We start from the raw sequence: 15,421 nt of genomic DNA on the forward strand, positions 1-15,421 counted from the left end.
ACTTAGATTCTATCATACCATGATATTTTGACACAAAAATGATTTTCTCAGTTTATTCAGTCATCAAGTTGGTAAGACAGGAAGAGGCACTTCAAATTAATTCGGCAATAATCGTGGAAATGTCAAAAGTCTTAGTCAGGGGAATGATTATGACCTTTTTATAGCAGATGTTTCTTTGGGTTGGCATTTACAATGTGACTGAAATGTGGGGCATAGTCATGATCTGTCTCATGCGAGCTTGAGACACAGATACTCTGTAATGCCGTTTTACTTTGGGCAAGATTGGGAAGTGATAAGTCCCACTTCCTGGTGAGGAGGGAATGAGTGTTGCACACCATCTCATCAACTTTGTATGACAAATTTCCACACAATCATTGAACTCATGTGTCCAATATCTGATCTAAATCACTTGAAACATGAAAATATGTCACAGTCTACACGAAAAGGAAGAAAAGAAAAAGAAATGGATTATTTTTTTTCACCCACACATTATTTGCTGTTACTTTACATGAAGAACACCTTCTGTCATATCCAGTCCAATCACAGACAGTTATATTTGATAGCCATGCACATATAATGGTATGTTTGTTCATGTGTCTGGGTGTTTGGTCAATATAAGGGTAGTGGTATGTGTAGTTGTGAAGTGCAAGGAGTGATGTGCAAACATAGGGATAGAAAGGTAAAATCGAAAATAACATTTATTGGGGTTTGCAGGAAAGGATGGCTTCCAAAGTGTAACTCATAAATCTACTCCTGGAAATGACTGAATAAAATATAAAGTTTACAGAGCCGCACATGAAAGATTATTTATATCATACACCATTTGATGTAGGGTGTGATGAACTTTCGATATTTCAGAAGTTTCTCTTTTGTGAGATTGTATCATTGTTGCATTATTATGGCGGAAGTTTATATAGGCATGACAGTCATGCTATCGTGCAGAGTGTAAATTTAGCTCTCACGTAGTGAAGTTGTGAGACGTTAAGGATTTCAGGAGCCAAAATTGATTTAGTTTTCCTCACTCGTGGCTGATTCTAAGTTCTGTGTGATTGTCACCGCGATGCATTTCCTGAAGAATCGTGATTGGATGTGAGGGAATTGCGAGTCCGCGTCACAAGATCTGAGAGTGGTCCATCACTCGTGAAAGGCTTGAAGTGAAGAATATCAGGCCGAAAGTAGAACTTCATGGTGCTATACTTAGACCGCCCTGTAAATAGTTTAAGTTTCTCATCCCTGCTTGGTGCTTGAACTGTCTGGGAGTAAATGTCATGTTTTACAGCTACCATAGTAGTGTTTTTATTACCCCCCCCCCCCAAAAAAAAAGGGGGGATATTGAGAATGTTATAGTTTTTGTTTGACATTCTTTATCATGGCAATGAACAATGTAACATGGAAAGAATAGGCTGTCACCTGTAATAAACATGAGACACAAAGCACAGACACACACACACAAATACATAACAGATTTGTGTCACTAAAACAAAAATAAAATAAAATGAAACAATGTTACAGAAGAATATTTGCATATACATTTACATAATACAAAAATATACTCCACAATAGTTACAGATACATCATAACAAGAGATCAGTATTACATACAATGAAAGTGAATTTATGCATGTTTTCTCACCAATTTTTCTACCATGAAATGTATATTGAATGAAACAAGTGAAGCAAGCTATCAATTGTTATTTCCATATGCCAGTGTCAAGTCAAGTCATGTTTCTTTTGGATATACATGTACACGCCCACATACAGACAAACGTGCCAATGACTTGGTGTGTGAATTTGTGTACTTGTAGATCATTATCATGGACAGCTGCTATGTCTATGCATCACTTCATTGATTTATGACTTGCGATTATCTTCTTAGATTATGACAATGTCAATGAAAAAACCAAGATCACACATGTACAGTAAATCAAACTGCCCATCAGAAACATAGATGCAATCCTGTGGGTGTGTCTGTCAATAAAGGCAGAACTTCCCTTTTATCTAATGCCAAGACAAAAACATTGTACATTTGTACAACAAAGGAACTGATAAAATTATATCAGGCATATGATTTTCTTTTACAATCATGTTAGAGTTTAATCACATATGATTTAACAATGTTTTTGTGTTGTCCACTCCAGAATTGTGAATATGTATTTTGTTGTTGTTTTTAACCATTATGGGGATGCTGAGGAAGAACTAGACACAAGTAAGGAACTGATAAAGTCATATCAAGTCTTATACTTCCATTTTGAACAATGCTATAGAGTTAAATCACATTTGATATATATATGTTTTTATGTTGTCAACTGCAAGAATTTTAAATGTTTTTTGTTGTTATCATTTCAAACCATTTTGTGTCCATTTGCAGGGATACTGAGGGAGAACTAGACAAGAGGATCAGTATGTCAGAAGACAGCGTCTTCTCACCAGACAAGCCTGCTCCTACCAGGGAGGAAGTGAGAAACTCATTTGCACTCGACTCCTCAAACCTGGCAGTAAGGATAAACCTTGAACGTTCCATCTCGTCACAGAGGTGGAATGTTACGCATGTGTCACAGTGTAGTATTTATTGACGAGTGTTAGATTCCGTTTATTTCACGCATGGAAGAAGACTGCTACATTCAGAGCATTCCATGCACAGTATTGGATTCAGTGTTTGACATTCACAAACAGTGTTACAGTTGGTTTGTTGTATTCATTGACAGTGTCACATTCAGGGTACTGCAGTCATTCATAGTGTATTCAATTACACTGTAGCACAGACTGCATTTGACTGCAAGGGGGGGGGGGAGCCTACATTGTGTGCTGGGTAGAAGTTTGATTTACAAATATATACTGATCTATTCCAAAAAAAAAAAGCCCCATAAAAAACTTGACTGCAACATTCATTAGCTTTCAAGCTTAATAGAAACAACCTCATAATTAATGCATGGCAACTCTCAAATAGTGTGATATTGACCTTGACCTTGCTGTTTTATAGAATATGATATTTATTCCTGTGTAGCCTGTTAAATGGAATTAGATTTAAAATCATCATGAAAGAATTTGGAATTCATTGTTACTTGTTTTTAAAAAAAACCCCTGAGCAGTGATTATTTCAATCTGTAATTTACAATACTGCCAAATAAATGATCAGTAAAAGTGAATTACAATCTGGATGGAGTTGCCGAAACACATGTACTGTGTAATAGGTTGTTCCTGTAAGATGATATATTCACTTAAATTGTTGGGACATTAAGAACGTGTGGATGTACAAACAAGCTGAAATGTAAGCGGTGTGCCACTGGATAGCCTTGTAAATGTCACGCTGATTGCTTGTCCTTTCCTACTGACATTTCTCCATGACAGATTGCTATCTTTTTGTTGAGAGTGAGGTACGTCATCATGATTCTGTCAGCATACATTTTTATCTATTTCGATTTGACAGACTTTACTGTGAACTGACAGTTACTTTTTAAAATGAGTCATATTGAATAGGGTTAAGGCATATTCCATGCATTTGTGCAAAAACTTGTGTTTTTAAACTTGCTTTTATTTTCCCAAATTTTATGAATTCAATAATATTATCTGCGATCCAGGCATGAATGCGACATGCTTGTGTATTTTTCTCAGTTCATTAATATATTCCACAATCGCAGAATTTAACCACTCACGATATTATCAGGAAGCCACGATATGCACAAAAAAAAACCCAAAACAAAACAAATTAGACTCGTGAATACAGTGTATACAGTATCTCCTCTTCCTCAATGTCACTGTCACTGTTTTTCTGTCTGTCTGTTTGTCTGTCTGTATGATATACCACTTTCAGTTTCAAAAGGTACTACATCCACAAAAATATAAAAATAATTAATTCCTTAAAAATAAATGCATGGACCTGGATTTTTTTTTAAATAGTGGTTTTAGTGTTGTATCATGTAGCAGTACAATGGGAAGAAAATATCACTCCCATCTGACATTGCTAACTATGATGATAAAAAAAATCAAGTTTTTCTCAGAACTTCAAATTATGGATGTAGTACCTTTTGAAACCGAACTTTTCATATCTGCTTGTCTTTTTCCTCTCCTCTCTCTATCTGTCTATCTGCCTATTTCTCTCCCTCTATCCTCTCTCTTCTCCTCCCTTAAGTGTGAGTGCAGTAAGGTTATGTTTTTGCACTGAAACACTGCTTTTCAGCTCATGAAACCCGGAAGTGGAAGGAGAAAAATGAGCTGAAGACTTTTTTTTTTGTCAGCTCATGAAACCCGGAAGTGCCCCCCCCCCCCCCCACACTTTTGAAAATGCTCCTGCTTGTATCCCCATGGTATTTCCCCTCCCATATATCCCCGTGGTGTTTCCCCTCCCATGTGCCTCTATAAAGTGGAGTTCTCTCCTTCTGGTCTTAAGGGCCTCATACCAACATGAGACAGAGCTTCAACTGATTAGACCACGGCTCTCCGTAATTTGTTGCACGGAATTATGGCATCTCTCGTCAATCACACTCTGGTCAGCTGTCGAGGGCGCTTGCCAAGTTCTGGCGCTGACTCAGTGCAATGCGTGTGATGTTGGGAGAACGAGTGCAGTGAAGCCGAGGATATCAAGGGGGCACAAAATCATGCTCCTCAGTCAGATTTCTGTCGCTTTCTACAAATGTATCATATTTAGATATTCATATTTACTGTGTCAAAACAATGTGTAGCAAGTTATGTGAAGGACCTTCATGTATATTGTAAGAAGTCATCCTTTCATACAGAAGCTTTATATTCAGTACTAACTCTGAGCACTAATAACAATCTCTCACCACTGAGAGTGGAGGATTTAAGAGAGCCTTTGAGGGACCATGAGCTTGCATATTTCTGCATCTGATTATGTCTTGTTGACATTATGTCAGTAGTTAAAAATCAACATTTTCCTCAATGTCAATATTTTGAAATACGTCTCAAAGACCTTTTCAAATATTTATCAGCAAGTAATAGTACAGTCACGTTGGTTTGACCTCCCTATCTCACACCACACATTAGCTAAAGCTCTCTCTACTTTCAACACAAATTAGATTTAGGGTAATTAACGGTAATTGACCTCACGTCTTTTTTCAATCCAATATGTCCAGGACGAAATAAGTGCCAAGCTTAAGGAGCGAGCCAACTCAACAGACGACGGCTATGCGCAGTCCAGCGAGGATGCCATGACAACGGGTGACATCACCCAGGACAACTCAGATGTAGCGCCCTCTGACAGCAGCAAGACGGACAGTGGCATCATCACCACGGAAGAGGAGGTGAGGAGGTCATGTGACCTGACTACCACACAATGGTCACATGATGACCACATGGTATGCGTCGGTGTATATGTGTGTGCGTGTGTATGTGTATGTGAAATGATTTGAGTGATTGTCAGGGTATATGGAGGATGGGGGGAGGGGGGTTCTGTCCAACACAGATCAAGTGTTATCCAAAGAGGATGTTATAGGTAGTACTAGGTTGAGTCACATGATGAATCACATGGGCTGTAAGTCACCTGACTGATGCAAAGCTCCATTAGGGATTTTCACAATTTGCTCTCAGGAAAGAAATTAATCAGTTCTTCTTACGGCTAACTCTGTGTGATACCTGTCAAGACTTTCAAATTGGATGGACCGCATTCATAGTAATACTAGAATCTGTTTGCACAAGAAGTGGAGGAGAAAGAATAACAGTTAGATGAATTTGCTCATTTAAGATTGCGTACTATTTCAGTTTAGTGCATATGAGAAAAAGAGAAATTTTGTTGGCCAGTTGTTCATGATAACATTCATGAATTATTTGACAATAAACAGTCATGAGCATTTATCTCTGACATTGGATATGGATATGAACAGATTGTTAAATTGCTATAATTCATTTCATGGTGGCAGAAATACAAATCACTGGGTTTGAATAATACTTCTGATAATGACCTAGAGTAACTGCATAAAATATGCAGAGTTGTGTTTATGCCGAAATATTAGAATTTAGGGGTGGTGGCAGTGATAGAGGGAAGGACAATTAATTAGAAGACAGAGACTGTAATAAGGTCACTTCATGGGTTTTCCCTAGATAGGGTCTGATAAAAGAGTGCCATCTGTTTCCTACTGTAGATCAGTGAGAGAGATAGCACCATGTACATCTTTTTCAGTTTGGCATTGTAGTAGCCGCCACACCCACTCTCTATTCAGATTTATTTTGTTGTTGTTTTTTCAAATGAAGATGCATTTGGAGACTGCAGTTACATGTATTTTAGTCATAATAGGGGGCAGGTTAACTGTGAAACACCAGAGAAAATTAGGTCATATTAGAAACATTTATTCATTTTATATGTTATTTTTTATGTGTTTAATTCTATTCAGCAAGGCAGTGAGGATTTTTTGAGAAACTAGTGAATGTGGCAATTGAAAGTTTGTAGGTAGTATGCTTTCACTGAATTGCCTTTTATGGGTGAAATGAATATTCTGCGGTAGTAGGGGAAAGGGAAATGAATTTGCAATTGTTAATCCATCCCAGCTTTCAGTTGGTATCTAATAGCCTCTGATATTTTGCCCTGTGGATCAATTTCACACTAGCAGTGACTGTTTCATGATGTATTGGGTGGCGTATGGTGTGTGGTTGCAAAGTGGAAGTGAGACCATGATTCAAATGTTTCTCACGAGAATAAAGAAAAAAAAAAGTACTATTATTTACAGAAAAGTGTGGATTCACTCCCAAAGCTGAATTTTCTATAATGGAATGAGAGTTTACTAACCTTAGAAAATGACAAGCATGATGATTGTGAGGTATGAGGTATCTTGGGATGATGCATGGGCTATGCTGAGGATGATGAGTGAATATAAGCATCTTTTGAGCTTTTGCATGAATGCATTTGTGATTTTTTTTTTATTTGGGGGGGGGGGGGGATCTTTTGTCTTCGTTGCTTGTAGGCATATGACTCTCTGCATGGCTGTAAACAAAGCTTAATTGAAGAAATTTGTAGCTAGTACTTAATGGATTTTTTTTAGCATATTGATATTTTGAGAAATTAGGAGAGATACTAGGTTTTTCTAGACAATCGGTTTCAAAGTTTGCACAAGTTAATAGCACTTTAATGGAATTCCCATACATCTATGCAGTTTTTATATGAGTTTCCATAGCTTGAAGTGTGAAAGTGGATTTTTTTTTTAAATTTAAGGCAGAGCTCAGTTGAATTGAAAGGAACTCTTTCAACTTATATCTTAAGTGCAATATACATTGTCAGTACTCTCTCCTCTCTGCTACAATTCATCCATACCCTTCTCATTGTATGGTAACAATGTAAACTAAAAATATTTTCACTGAAGAGACTGTCTCCTGACAAAAGTGTGGACATCATAATGTCAATGTTTATTAATAGGGATTCCCTACATGTACCTCTCTAACAATACCTTGTGAATGTCCATGCTTTCAATAGTGCAATACAGGCCTTCTGGACTAGATAAGAAGATATTAATAAGGGTTTCCATAAATTCTCTCCGGGGGAAATTTGGGGGTCTGTTGAGGGGCTGTGACTTCCTCTAGGTAACAGTACAGTAAAGAAAGAATCTTTTTGTTTATAGTTTGTACACATATTAAAGGGTAGCACTCTTTGAGGCATCTTGGGCCTCCCTACTGGTTTGTCTTCATTTTGCACCCCCTCAAACGTTCCCCTTCCTTACAGCACAGATGACAACAGGTTATCAAATCCCCTCCCCCACCCCCAACCGGATGGATTCACACAAACTATTTTTATATCTGGGGGACACTAGGTACTTCCTCTGTTAACCATAGTACACCAACACCCAATTCTTTATAATACAAACCTCGCCTGTCATTACTAACACCTCACATGCAAGACAGGTGGATAGAGAATTTGACCCCCTAGTTAAGGCACCAGTTAATTCTGGTGTACATGACTTGCTGATATCTCATACTCTGTTTCACTGTTTTTAAGTATTTTTTTTTCTCACTGAATAAAGCACCATCCCAAACTTCCTTGTGTATTGTCTAGAACAATGGGAAAGACATTTGTATGCATTTTATCTAAAAGGTGGTGCAGAAAATGGGAATGACTGTGTGTGCCTCTCTTAGATGTGATAGACCTAAAAAAGACTGATCCGTCAATGATTTGTGAAATATAAAAATAGAACTTCAGTAATAACAGAAGACACCAAATTCAATCATTTCTGCATTCATACAAGGTCTCTTCACATGAATAGATATTTAATACAGCTGTGTGTGATTTATGTTCTTTTAGTTTTCATGAAAACAAACAATAGTTTCTTGAGTAACTTAGACTAACATGTTAATGTCTCCATAATACCGAAGCTGTGATACTTATTTCATTGCATAATTTTATTTTTATAGTAAAAAGATGGTGTAATGACCTTTCCAATCATACAAAACAACAACATCAGTTTGATGAAGTGCTGCAGTTTTAATGACATGGATCAGTTCACAGATGGCTGGAAGTGAGCCACATGTAGAGGGGTAAAATTGGGATGGCATGACTTCTGTGTGAGTCATTAACCAGAGATACCGTAATGATCCCCACGAGTCTGGTTTTTTTTTTCTTTTTTAACATACCAGTAATCTAAACTTTCATCCAGGAAACCAACTTTAGAATGACTTGCATATCTGCTTACACAAATAGTTTGCTAATGAGATCTTAACTTGCTAAATATACTTCCCTATCATGCAAGAAGTGAACACGGGTACTATAAAGAAGGGGAGGATAAGAGGAGGCACATCTGAAGTAATTAATTATAGAAGGTTTCTTGCATTATTATGAGGAAGTAAGGCTTTAGAAGACGTGATTGCATTATTTTTTCCTGTAAAGTGTTTGTTTTAGTAGCTTAGAAGCAGTGTGAAGCGGGATAAAAAGACCAGGAGACCAAGGTCTCCAAGAGACTAAGTTGCTGGAGGATTTGTTGTCCAGGAATGCCAAGTCATAAGGAAATTAATTTGTCCTCAAAGACCCTAGAGACAGATGGTGTTCTGATGTTTTGGATGGCTCTCTGATGTGGATACAAAAAAAAAATGCAAATCATATCTGATCCACCAAGTGATGCATGTAAAATTGGCTTTTGCCTGATAAAGCCACTAGAAAACATAAGTGGATAGTTTATGTACATCCACATAAGTGCTATAATGCTAGAAAGTCTGTGAACGTCATGTGCTGTGTACTCTAGTTTAGCTTTTTTTTTTCTTTTTGCAGAATAAAATACTTCACGTAAGCCTCATAACAGATTTTAGAATGACACTACAATCCAGCATACATCTTAATGAACCCTTTGGCATCTTGAATATTTATAATATTATCAGACTTATTTTGCTAGACCCAATTCACATCTATCTAATCACCTAAAAGACATGACTATTTGCAGAGTACAGAGAGAATTTGTGCCAGCTTAAAGGGATCGTACAGTTTTGGTTGAGACCTAATTTCAGGTTTCTGACATTTTTTGATGAAATAATGAGAAACCTCTTATGAAATATGAAAGAGCATGTAATTCCATGAGGAATTCAACATTTATTTGATGAAAATTGGTTTTGAAATGGCTGAGATATCCAAAACAGAGCGATTCTAATAAGTGTTGGACCTACACTTTATTACGATCGCTTTGTTTTACTTTGTTTTTGGATGTTTCAGTAATTCCAAACCCGATTTTCATCGAATAAACTTTGAATTCCTCTTAAAATGGTATGCTCTGTACTATTTCAAAAGTGTTTTCTTGGTATCTTGCAAAAAGTTAAAAGCCCAATTCTCATTTCCACCAATACTGTACTATCCCTTTAATATGCCGAATGGGATGATGATGATTGAAAGTGGAAGTGAAAGATCGGGGGGGGATGTTATGTAAATATGAAATATGTCGGAGGATAATTTTACTAAAAATTGATCTTCTTAAGATACTATACAATAAAAGATGAGGTGTATTGCTTCGGTCAGGGGATGAGATGAGGGGATTGCTTGAATTGGAGTTCGAGAACATAGACAGGATAGACAGGAAAATACGTCTTGCCACAGGGCACTAGCATAGCAAGTATATACTGCACAGGTCTCTCCATTTTGTCAGGGGTTCCAATCTACTGTCCACATAAATATCTTGTGTGTGCATGTGGGGTTTTTGTAGCAGGTATTTTTATGGATGTCCTGATCATGGTTTCCTATGCACGAATCCACACATCCACCCAGCCACCCACACATACCCAGGTACACACACACACACACACACACACACACACACACACACACACACACACACACACATGCACACACACATACATTGACAAGCAGAAACTTGTAACAGCCTCTTTCCCGCGTGGCAGGGGGTATTTTAACACCTAAGCTATATTGTTACATAGAAATTATAATCAAACTTTTTTTTTTCATCAGTGAGCATTAGACATTTTTTTTTCAAATAAGTCAAAAAATGTATTATCACAGTCTATCTGTGGCTCTCATTTTATTTTCAGACAATCAGATTTTTCAGTGTGCTAGCCTTTGCTCTGAAAATCATTCCTAGTTTAGCATAGCAAAGCAAAGTTATGTATGGGCTTAATGTGTGTATATATACTTCATAAATAAGATTCTCCATTGGGGTCAAGTCAGGTTAGGACATTTGATATCTCACCTTCTATGTCATTTTTTTTTAGATAATACACACCTAAATATGCTTTAGATGAATAGATCAAGATAGATAGATAGAGAATGTGAGGGTGGGTGTTTGTTATTTGCCACCATTTCAAGCATGATACATCATCTTGAAGCATGAGACCAAGCCAAATGCATGCCCACCATTTGAACTGGGGTTAGTCCTCAGTGAGTCAGTCATGAAATATCTTGTCGATGTTGTTTGCACTTTTCACACTGTTTCTATCCTTTCTTTCTTTAAAGTCGAATAAATCATGGTAAGTGATCATTCCGTAAATTGCCATTTTCCACATCAAACCTTTTTCCCCACAGTCTGTGCGGAAAGTTCAAGCTCCAATTTCCAATCGACGATGGGTAAATCTGTTTGATAATTCACGTCTCTGCACCTTACCTTTATAGACTGTAAAATCAATGCAGCTGTGCACTCACCTTTGTGACTAGACTGTCTTTCTACTCAACTGTGTTCTTCTGGTTGTGGAAATCTTCGTAAAGCATTAGAAATTATGACTGATATTGCAACAATAAGATACAAAAGGTTTTTAAAGATGTTGACCATTAGTTACACTTTGTTTGCATCATTAATGACCTTTTTGCAGTGTAAACTGGAATTGTACTCACAGTGAAAATGATGTCATAATGTGTTGGAATTAATATGAATTAAAGGAGGGCTGTCACTTTTTTTCTGCAAAGAAAAATAAAGTAGAGAAAGCTGAAACTATTTCTGTCATTTCAATAGCTATTGACTCTGATATCAAAATATTGGGGCATTGTATTTCAGTTATCTGAGCATACTTACTAATCTATTTGCTCTGATCCTGTTTCTGTGGTTAAAGAGGCTATGGCCATGTGATTTCAGTCTATTTCAATTGGCTATCACATTTCACAAATATGTTTTAGATCAGAGTTGTCTGTTGGTGTATTTTACTGTGCAAAATGTACAGTCATTCCTTTAATAGCAGGAATTGCAAAGCGGGGATCGACTTGTGTTTTATTGTACTCAATGAAATGTGTTCGAAAATTTAATGGCAGCAAAAATAGTTTTTCTCTCTGTCGTGTTTTCTTTTAAAAATGTATGTTCTTTGCACAGATCACCTTTCATCAAATCTATGCATCCCTCACCTATATAACTTGTCTCCTTTTTCCTATCTTGACACTTCACAGCTATTACGTTAAATGTATTTGGGACTTTCAAAGTTAGTGTCTAACAGTTATTTCAGCTCAACTTAATCTCCTCTCCCTGCGCAGTCAGAACGACTCCCTCTCTTGTTCAGTTGCTGCTCTCTTTCACAAACGAGTCTTCTCTTAGCAGGAAGTGACAATGTCGGGATAACTCAATCCACTCGCATTTTCCTCCCTGGAAAGCGCCCTCTGCAGTTTGCAGATAGAAAGTAGTTGGAGATGTGCAATGGAAAGGAGTGGCCCTAAAGTCTTGCCAGAGGCAGACAAGGAGGGCACAGGGTGTGCAGGAAATGAGGCCTGATGCATGGGGGAAGGCGCGCAGAGAAAGATGGTGTGACAAACCCCAGACACTGATTTGTGGGTAGGATCATCAGTGTGAGGTTCAAAGGGCCAGGTGTGGGGGGGGGGGGTGGAAGGAGAGGGGGGACAGCAGGCTGGTATTAAGCTCTGGATATGACTAGTTTTGATTCACACTTCACATAGTGACAAATATTAAGCACCTGGTGATCACACCCGGGTGGGTCCAACATGAATCTTTAGCCGTACAGCTAGGAGAGAAATTCAAAATCACAGAGTACTGTCAGTTTGGTATTTCAAAAGTCCGTCAAAAGTTATTTGGGGTGGTTTTTTTTTCCTTGTGGGTGATGTTATACTCTCTGGCGTATGACACCTATTTGAACTTTGAAGGGAATGTTTATAACAAGCCAGTGTTCAGTAGGCAACCTCTTGACTTTGAGCAATAAAAGATGCAAAACTATTTAAGAAAGTTGCCCAGTTACTGCACCTCTACTCTTGAAACCAAAGAAAAAAAATACAAATTTCTGCATGTGGTGTAATCCAGAGTACTGTATACTGTTGAGTAGAGTCATTGCTTGACTTTCCTTACCAGCTTCCTTAGTCAAAAATCATAATTATTCATGATAATCATCCAAAACTCAATGAACAAAGTAACTGAAAGGAGTTTTATGGCTACGTTGATTAATCGTGAGCGTCTTCAAACATGTCATCTGACAGAGGTGGGAAAGCATCCAAAATAAAACAAGAAATGTTCTGCAATTATTCACAATCATGGATTGGGAGTCAGAAATGAGAGCATATTAAAAGTGCTGCATGGATTCATTTTTTTTTTCCAATTGAGCAGTAGGTTGGCACAAAGTTATTTTGGATAAATATACATGAAAGATCATTCTTATGGTGAAAAGACAAATTGTGATAGTTTGACTACAGACAAAATATATTCTAAAATATGAATTAGAATGTATTACAAAGACACACAAGACTGGATGGTCTGTGCATCTGCGACACTTGGCACGTACGTTGCCTCATGTCCCTTTAGAATAGTCAAGATTCGTCAGTGCTGATAATTCCCTCCTTGGGTGACAGATTCTGCGGTTTACCTGTGGAGTCAACGGTGATCTCAGCTAAGAAGGTTCTGCCAAGTGGTCTTATTTCAGCTTATTCAGCAGGGAATGGGGTATAGCCACAGAGTGCAGACTTACTGGCTTTCTACAGACTCCCCACCGAGAGGAATGGTGTGTGTGTGTGGGGGGGGGGGGGTGGGGGTGGGGTAAGTTGAAAGGACTAGATTGAGATTTGAATTGCATTGGAAGTGCCTCAAGAGACATACCCTCTGGTTAAGACTTAGTCATTCATTGTGAGAGCCACCTGCTGGAATGGATTGAAGCATAGCGCAGAGTCTTAAACATCAACTCTGTAAGGAAAGTACATTGTGACTTTATACTTTTAGCATTCAAACTCTGTCTTCTTGGGCTGGTTTAGGCTGAAATGATCGGGGGGTAAACAAAAAGAGGAAAAATCATGAATGAATATTCTTGTGCAGTTTCCTGAATGCAGAATTCAACTTAAGAATTGTTTTTCTGTGGTATCATGGGTCGACTTGTCTTCAAATTAACATATACAATATTTTTCATTTATGTCAATTTCATAGATTGGTTAATCTATCAAACTCTGTTAAGATGAGCAAAGCCTATGAAGTAGTATTCTGTTGCATACTATGTTATAATAGAAGAAATCAAAGAAATATGAATGTTATATGTGAATTTTTTAACATCAAATCACACATAATTATCAGTGAATATAATGTTTGAGACTTCCATAGTTTGGGACCTCATAACAGCCTGATTGCGAGGACATAAGACCATAACAGATGATAAACAATACATAATATCATGTTTCTTATTTAGATAAACTACAGTTCAATTTAATGAAAATTTTCATAGATCCATGATTGGAAGGAATAATCCTATATATTAATAGACAAGTTCACCCGAGTATACATGTGGATTGCAAGAATGCAGCAATATTAGTGGAACAAATCAGTGAACGTTCAAGGAAAATTGGCAGTTTGTTCAAAAGCCAGGTAAAAATGCCAAAATTTTTACTATTCAAAGCCGAAATTACACTTTTTACCCATACCTTGGAGATTACTCAATGCGTGAACTTATAAAAGGGTCAAAGGTCAAGTAAAAATCCTCAAATCCCCGAACACATACTCTCTTAAACAATCTAGCCATCCATCCAATTCAACCTAGTTCAAGGAAAGTTAATATTCAACGCATTTTTTACAAACATGTCATTTTTTATTTTTGCCAATTATGTGAAACTGTCATCACACATTGTCATGAAGTACTAAAGACTTATTGGAAGAACCATGCATTATGGCGGAGGCATACCAGTCGCCATAGCAACATTTCTAGTTCATTTTCATTTCCAAATCATAAAGTTTTTCCAAATTACATCTTTTTAAACAGTTTGATATTAATGAAATAACATCATTTGAGCTCTTTGACAACTTTTCTCAAGTCTTGTGGCTAAGTCATGCATAAACCCGTGCAGATGAGGCTATCTTACATGGATTTGTTGTATTTGACACTGAAGTACCACTTCAAGCATATCATCCAACATTCCAGTCTGTGTAAAGAGCCCTCGAAAACACATTGTTGCATGCATAGATGCAGTAAATCTGGAGCGAGCAAGGTGCCGTGAGTGGTCCATATTTAGACCCCCGGCTAATCAACCACTTCCCCTCTCCTCTATGCTTCTCCTCCGATTTAGCCTGCATTAAGAGATTTATGATCCTTTCATCCCAACATCAAATGAAATCATGTTTAATCCCAATGCTGATCATAGGTATGCATGGATATCAGCACTTAATATTGGAATACCACTCCTCTGATAGTCTGAAAATAACACATTCACAAATCCATATCTCAATTTTGGCATAATAAAAGCTATAAGTGGAATTCTTACAGAGTGCTGTTTTTTTTTTTTTTTTTTTTTTTTTTTTTTTAATAATGATAATAATATTTCAGGCCTCTCCCAGCAATTGGAAATGTTTGCCCGATTTTATGCTCAAGGCAACATGCAAAAGAAGTTGCCGTGCCATATTGATCCCCTTGCCCACTACAATTGAGGCGTCCTGAATATTAACGACAAAGTCTTTCTTGTGTTTGTGGGAAATAGTCAATTACGGCGTGCACAATCCACTCACAAGTAAAAACAATGCAAGCAGGTCGTCCTCTCTAGTTGTTGTCACACTTGTTTTCTCATTTTTGGGACTGTTTTATGCTTTGTTTTGTTTTCA

The 15,421-nt window shown here is 37.4% G+C and overlaps 1 protein-coding gene across 1 annotated transcript in view; it reads left to right on the forward strand.

Annotated features, from left to right (window-relative positions):
- Window positions 1-15,421, forward strand: part of LOC139733041 (uncharacterized) — a 55,539-nt gene that overhangs the window by 16,210 nt on the left and 23,908 nt on the right. Inside the window, exons 5-6 of the mRNA XM_071643886.1 lie at window positions 2,368-2,494; window positions 5,090-5,257. Coding sequence (XP_071499987.1) covers window positions 2,368-2,494; window positions 5,090-5,257 — 295 coding nt within the window. The remainder of the gene's footprint in view (window positions 1-2,367; window positions 2,495-5,089; window positions 5,258-15,421) is intronic.

This window comes from Diadema antillarum, unplaced genomic scaffold, assembly GCF_040938485.1.
Source record: "Diadema antillarum isolate AM-2024a unplaced genomic scaffold, OU_Dant_1.0 seq00000460_RagTag, whole genome shotgun sequence".
Lineage (NCBI taxonomy): Eukaryota > Metazoa > Echinodermata > Echinoidea > Diadematoida > Diadematidae > Diadema > Diadema antillarum.